This window comes from Drosophila willistoni (assembly GCF_018902025.1).
Source record: "Drosophila willistoni isolate 14030-0811.24 chromosome 2R unlocalized genomic scaffold, UCI_dwil_1.1 Seg167, whole genome shotgun sequence".
NCBI lineage: Eukaryota > Metazoa > Arthropoda > Insecta > Diptera > Drosophilidae > Drosophila > Drosophila willistoni.
Window position 1 is genome coordinate 24,197,977 of NW_025814050.1, and position 7,870 is coordinate 24,205,846.

At 38.9% G+C, this 7,870-nt stretch overlaps 1 protein-coding gene across 1 annotated transcript; it reads right to left on the bottom strand.

Annotated features, from left to right (window-relative positions):
• Window positions 1–1,500: 1,500 nt before the first annotated feature.
• LOC6646572 lies at window positions 1,501–6,844 on the bottom strand. Its single transcript, XM_002069201.4, has 2 exons — window positions 6,429–6,844; window positions 1,501–2,758 (listed from the first exon to the last, which is right to left on the bottom strand). The coding sequence occupies exons 1-2, from the start codon at window positions 6,490–6,492 to the stop codon at window positions 1,767–1,769; spliced, it is 1,056 nt and encodes a 351-aa protein (XP_002069237.2). The 5' UTR covers window positions 6,493–6,844; the 3' UTR covers window positions 1,501–1,766.
• Between the last annotated feature and the right edge of the window lie 1,026 nt (window positions 6,845–7,870).

Sequence of the window (7,870 nt, forward strand, 5' to 3'; positions counted from 1 at the left end):
ATATTCCCTAATATTATATTTAGTATGTAAACACGGGATGATGATATATACTATAAAGACAGTAAAAATGTACCTTTTTTGGTACGTACCTGTCAAGTTGCTGAATCATTGGGGCTGCGATTGGCACAATTTTCCATTAGAAATATTTGCGAAAACATGGGTCAAACAATCAAAGATTTGTTCGATATGGACGAATCTTAGCACCTGTCTCAAACAGTTTCGATGACTTCGCGTTATAGTAGCAGATCATTATTTCTAAGCAGAGATGACAACCTCTACCACTTAACAAATAACCTGTTTACAATCGCATTTACAGAAGCTGATGTAATTTGATCTGGCTATTGCACTGGGTCAACGAGATGGTACTTACAAACCTAAGAATAGTAGCACGGATCGAATCAAACTAATGGGTGCACTTGCACTTTGCCAACCAACTGTGTGTGACGACGATATCGTAACACTTTTTGCCTGTTCAGCTAGATTAGCTGACAAATTTATTTCTGAACCTGATAAGTGGGCGCTAGTATGCTCTCTATGGTGTGCCAAAACGCGTTTATGACAGCTACAGCTCTAGGTGCATTTGAACCGGCCCCGTTTACCGTCTGTTGTTATATCGTTATGTGCGCACCTGTTGAATTTCGATTGGGTTCTCGCGCCCTTCCTGCTCACCGCTCGCCTTTTCTCCATTCACCTTGCTCCCTCGCACAGCATTGTAGCAACAAATGGCTTGTTCCAAACCGATAAGATTATTTAACGTATAAACATAAATTACCCTACATGTCGTCGTCGTGGCTTTCAAACCTGATGACAGTTTTTCTACAATTCAGTACGCACGCACCCAGATGACTAATGGGTCAGTCGCATTCCCCTGGAAGGTGTACCAAAACCATACCATTTCACAGAAAAGGCTTATTTTTCATTTTACAGTTAGATTTGTATTTTTGCTTTCTGATTTTATGGCACTTAACTTATATACCTACAAACAATGAGATTATAATTTTAGCAAAAGGACTATATTTATTCACATAGAAGACTTAATATATAAAATCCTTCAATGCTTACATATTTCTTTGATTTACAATAGGCTTCTAGTATATATATTTTTATTTTTAAATCCTTGATTTAAACAAAGTGACTTGTGGGTATTCCTGACATTGACTTTTTAATAAAATATCATTCATCCATTACTTATATTTATACATACATATACATATATGTACATAGTGACTATGTTTTATGTAAAATATAAATATCTATGTATTATTGTCTGTTTCTCAATATAGTGTAGTGCGAGAATTATTCTTATCATTAACATTTATTGTCTTTTAATAAAATTGCATATCTACTGGTATTTGGCGTTTCTTAATTTGTACTGCCCCAAGGAGTTGCTTTATTTTAGACTTAATTCCAAAAGGAATTTTCAATATTATTTTTTGTTGCATTAAAAAGCGACTTTAATTTAAGATCACATCGCTAGACTAACATTCTATAAAATATCGATTTTATTTTAATGTGCGTCTTTATTTCCCCATTATTTAAACTATAACATGTACACAATTGTTCATTTATACGTAGGTATTTACATAAAAAGGAAGCTTTGAAAACCTTTAAAGCTATTCGGCCACACCGTGACCTCAAGTGACTGCCATTTTAGGAACTAGCCACTAAGCTAGTTCCCCCCTCTATGCCCGATTAAACTCCACAGCTTATTATAACAGTAACTCAGTCATGTTAGAAGTCTTAAAAACACTCAAGAGCACGAACATCTAATCATCCTTCTTCCTCTTGACCTTCCCCTCAGTTTGAATCGTCGAGGTGACAGAGTCAATACACTCTGCAATTGATGGCTCCGACTGATCGGCACTATAGTCCTGGCCAGCCATGCGACTAAGTGTTAATATATACGAACAGGCCACACGCAATACAGATAGCTTTGACAGTTTTTGGGAGCTGGCATATGCGGGAACGGCGTGACGTAAGGTTTCGTAGGCCGCGGAAATAGTGTGTACTCTGGTACGTTCTCTAGCATTGGCCTCGATCCGGCGTTCCCGGGTCATATTTTTGTAGTTACGTTGTTGTGGACGGGATGTGGAAATATCAGAACCGGAACCAATTTTACAGATGTCCTCCTCATCGAATTCTTGAGTAGGCGATTGCGATAGTTTTTTGTATGATGTCTTCTTAGGAATCACTGGGTCATTAAATGTCCCACTTTCGGTTTGTGCGAATGTTTTCTTTGCTACTAAGGCCAACGGTTCCTGTTGTTCGTCGATTTGATGCTCTTGTTTCAATGAACGATGAAATGTGGTCACACCGGGATGACGAACGAATATGTGCGCTGGATTTGGCATAATTTCGTGGGGTACGCAATGACTGGTATTGGAGCTTGCATTCCACACAATTGTAGATGGCTGACTACTACTGCTGCTGCTAGGGCTAGGCTGGGGAGACGCTGATATGCGGGGCGTCAGCACGACGGCTGAGTCCGCTGAAGAGATATATCGTATGCGTTTTTTCAATGGACCCGTAGCAGCACAACAGGCGGATTGATTTGTGGTTATTGCTGCATCTACAAATTTTGACGGTTCCGTGCTTTTGCGTTTATTACGCACTAAAAGAGGTATTGGTTTTGGCTCCCCTGTCTCGGCTTCCATTGGTTCTATACTTGAGGCACGCTCCGCCGTCAGGTCGTCTCCGCCTTCGCTTTCGGAACTGGCGGAGCAAAAACCCGCATCGCGGTCATTCGAATTGGGTGAATCTGAAAAATACAGAAAAAGACGAAGCATTAAAAGTCTTCTACATATTTTGAAGAACCGGTTTCTTTATGTTTTCATTTTGCAATTTTTGGCTTTGGCCATATTTGAAAGAAAAAAAACCCCCGATTTCGCGGAACCTACGTCAAACCCTTCTGACAGACTGCTATTGTAATACATAGTATTTGTCTCTATGAATGAACAAATCGAATAATCCAAAGTGCGGAAATTTGTCCCCATTGAGACTATCAAGTTAATTTGTGAACACATTTTTCATATAAACATCCTGGCGCACTCTCAATTTCAATTTCTACTACAAAAATGTAAAAGGCAAGCAATTGTGTCATATTTCAGTCCAAATAATTCCCAAAAATGCAAATTGAAATTATGTACCGTGCATCATGATGACAATGAAACCTGTTTCCAGCCTCGCTCTGATCGTTCCACCAACCACTGACCTCCACAGGTATTTAAAAAACGTTTAAGCGCAGCTTACTTGCTGAATGTACGTTATTTATTTTGCGTCTGGCGAATAACGTCAGTTCAAGTTCAGCAGCAGCCACTGCACCAGAAGTAGAAGCCAACAACCCGGTCAGTAATTAAATGATATCCCAACGAAATAAACATGTACATACATTTCGAGCATATGCTTCAAAGTTAAAAGAGCTTCGGCTAAAGAAATTTGCAAAGAAGGATAAAACAAGGTGAACTATATCCGAGTGTAAAGAGATGTAATGGGTCACAAAACAAATACTTTTTTGCCTATGTTAATCTAGATACAATGCTTATTCCCGATTTACACCTTCATACATACTGAATATTAGCAAATAATCAGTAAAAGCAGCAGTTTATCTTAACCGCTCGCTCACAGACACATGTGACTGATGGTAGACTTGGTTGATTTTGCATGTTGACACAACTATTTATAAGCATATTACTTTGCTATCTTTGCTAATTTTAGACAGACAAACAACGAAACGAAATTCAGCAACTGACTGACATTGCAGCGTTTCGAAATCAGGCTGTACAAATACAAATAGCTCCAGCAGCAGCACCAACTCTAGCCCTCGTACTCCGAGTTATAATTTATATTTAGACAAATGTTTGCTTTAACGTCGACGTCGGTCTCGTCTAAGCCAAAACACCTGTGAGCGCGTCGGCGACAGCTACAGTTGCCACAAAGACCTATAAATTATAAGGTGTCTGAGTATATGTGTGTGTGTGTGACACCGATTCATAATGGCCAGAAAGGAAATATTGTTGTCCTACCCCCAATATTAGGTAAGGTTAAGAAAAGGTCTGGTTCTGGTAGCATTAGGGTACCATTACCATTCCAAATCGTTGGCTTGTCTCAAATGCCGACCTTCTTATGTGAGGATTTTATTTAATATACTTGTATTTTCAAGTGCAGCTAGGTAGATCGTAGATGTGTAAATCGGCCAGAGTTGAATTAGAAACTTGGCGTTTATCCTATCTGAAGCATCTTCGACACACAAATCGTTTGGTGGTATTTTCAATTGGAAATTCAAAGTAATTTGGATGTTATGGACATTTCTTTCCAAGAATGAATACCCCGATGAAAAAATCAGCTAAAACCTACTTAAAAGCGGCACACACCAACTGTCCGAGACAGTAGAAAATCCCGTATTCACGCCAAAAGTCAGCCGGGGTTATCGTTGGTCCACTGGGAAGCAAGTCAGCATTCCGTGTGTGGGAAGCGAGCACTTATCACCAAACATATACAAATACAAATCAGTGATCGGTGTAAAACATTAGACTGTGATCTTGTGTATAATTGTAGTAAAATGACGCGACATTTTTATGAATGAATCGCGGCACAAACAACAATCACAGCAACGACAGCATTAATTTGAAATCAGTGTATCACCGTATAGGTAATAGCATACAGCGACTATTTTTCTGATATAATATGTTATAAACATCCTGAACTCCTTGTTTTCTTGAGTCATTTGTTGACTGGTTATAAATAAGAATATTTGCGTTTTCATTTAAGAACTGTTAAAGCATCGGGATATCGGTGCTACTTTTTTTTTTATTGTCGTTTTTGTACAGAACAGATGGCGCCTGGGCAAAGAATCTCAAACCCCCAACAAAACGTGTCAGGGAAATAGAAAGAGAAGAAAATATAGAGAGAAAGAAAGAGTGAACCACAAACAAATACCAATGTGCCAGACCCAAAGAAATATATTATACAACAGCCGCTGCCACGAGACAAGCTGATTTGCGTCGAATCTCTGGAACTATATAGTACAACGAAGAAGTGTCTTTTAAGGTTGCAACTCGGGATGGCTATGGCAAATTGTTGGCGCCATACCTAATACCTCCGATTCAATTTCAAACCAACAAATAAGTAGATTTTTCCTAATAGCAACTCACAGATGTATGTACACACATATATATAATGATTATGTCTACATGGATAAAGCTAGAATCGCTGTTTGTCAGCAGAATTGAAAAACGCTTTGCAATGTCCTCTTTGGTTTGGTAGTTTGGATGTTTTTGTCTTTTTGGCGCTTCTCCTTTTGCTTTCTATGGTTATAAATTTAAGTGCTTTCTAACTGTATCCACAGCATTGTGGGTGGAATTGAATGCGAAAGGTTGGAGTAGTAGATGAGTGTATCTGCTACTCCTTGTTTGCACGCTCTCTCGAGGGCAAATGGAGACCAACTATGCCACCACCAACGCACAAATTGCCAATATGTCTGGCGACATTGTCTTTACCTCGTTTCCCTTTCCTGATGGCGTTAGTGCAGAGTGTGGGCGTTTTGACATATGCGTCACAAGACCGACGCAGATGTAACAGAAATAGCTGGGGCGCCACAGAGCCTCCATTGGCAGACATTTGGCGGCCTCCTACCCATTCCAACACTGTTCGCCATTCAGAGTCTAACGGGGAATCCTGTTTATGATGAAACTGCTGCTGTTGGGAATTGCGACTGACTCGAATTGGGTGTGCTATCATAAAATCTGTTGTCATCGGTTAGGACTAATTTATATGATTTTTCTTTGAAAGCATGTACACAGCTGTTTTCAGTAGTTTTTTCCTAAATTTTTTAAGTTTCAGATTTCTAGGCCCTGTGTCAAGAGAAAGGGCACATGACTGGCAAAAATTTTATGACTCGTGGGGGACAAGTTAATGTTCGTTCTTCCCAATATGCTAACAGCTGTTTTTTTTTTTATACCTTATTACTTATTTGAAATTAAACTTGAACTTTTTCCATAAACCTTTTTTCACAGAGATGAAATATTTTTTATGCAACACCAAAAAAATTAGACACAATTCTCAAAACCCCTTCACAGCGATTAATGTATTAAAGAAAACGACAGAAAGATATAATGGAAATATAATAACAACAGCCAAAAATCGATAGGTGTCGGAATCTTCGCCACCCACAATAATAAAACATGGTCGAAGGCGTCAGAAACAAATTTCCATCAATGAGTTCAATTGGCATCTAAAGTTTTCAAATCTAGAGAAAAATGGCAAGCAATATAAGAAACAGATGCCAAATTATTGATATCTCGCCATATACATGTGTGTACTGTTCCACGTTAACAATTAACAGCCGACTCTGCATATTTCCCCCTGACAACAGGTGGGCTTAGGCTGTTTACCCAATATCAAATCATCAGATAACTTTAAATAACATTCACCTTTCATAATTATGGCTGCTAGCTCCGCTGCATTTAGTTGCATGTAAAGTTGGTTCGTTTCCATTCTTGAAGTACGCGTAATCCAAAATGATTCGATTGAAGAGTTTTTCGCTACGCTTTTCTTTATTTTTTTTCTGTTTTGCTGATGTGCTTTTTTGGTGTAATTTCACTTGCAAAAACCGATAAGATATCACAGCCTAATTGATATCTATTAATTTGTATACACACTTATACTTTGAGAGGGCAAATGCACTAAGAGCTTCCAATCACTTCACTCAGTTAAGCAAATACACATTCTTTTTTTTTTTATATTTCTTTATTTCAGAATTTCTAAATTAATTCACTTTGGTCCGGCCATACGCAGAGCAAAAAGGCACGTCCGTTCAGAACGAAAGTATCTTGCGTTTTGAAAGTATCTTGCGGCCGGCTTCATGCTAAAAACAACATGCGGTCGAACCGGGTTGTGTCACGGTGCTTCGGGACTTGTGTTCGGTTCAGATTCGGAAAGTGCTCACGTCTCGACGTTAGTGGCAAAGTCGTGTTGAGATACAGCTGCACAAATGCAGATACACAGCAAAGAGAAATTTTCGGGCATATTGGCATTTGTATGCCCTTTGCCAAATTTTATTTTATACAGTCAATACACTGAAGTTGAAGAATTCTCATTTATACTTATTTTAATTGTATCTCTTTGTCGTTTTGCATGCATTGCAAACTTGTGAGGAAAATTAATGTAACCTTTTTAGCAAAGGGTATAGGTATGATTTGAAACTGCGTTCGAACATGTTCGATTTAGCGTATCTTAAATTTTATGAATGAATTGGCTTTAGAAAATCTGGGATTTTCATCACGAAAGTACACCTACCTGACCTGATGCCATCTGATACCATTTTATAAACATAATGAAAAAAAAATTCGACTTCAAGAAATGCTTAATTGCAAATGCTTAACTTCTCAGCGTTATTTAGATAAATAATAGATATCAAATAGCTTATATACATATTATTTGCAAAAGGCAATACAAAATCTGTTTAAATCTGCGATTTGCAAATTGCTGAATAGCCGAACCGTCAAAGAATTGGTTGGCGGCAATGCGGCAATGGCACCACTTCACTTGATTTTAGACCAATGCATACTCCAGAGTCCAAGTCAGATGTTGATGGGAAGGGTAAACACGGAGCAACCGCTTTGTCTGCTGATGCTGCTGCGGCGCCAGTTGTGTCACATTTTTCCCCCAACCGCGTTTGGGTATGTGCTCCACTCTTTCATGTTCACAGCAAATAGACGCCAGCGACAGACAGACAAAAGACGTGCAGATTTTAAGGCACAACTGGCACTGGCAAGATGTCTGGAATCCTTTGGTATGGGGCCTGGCCCGTGGCCCATGCAAACGAGTTTGAGTTTCAGTTGTTGTTGGGTCGTCATTGTTGTAGTCTTTTGGT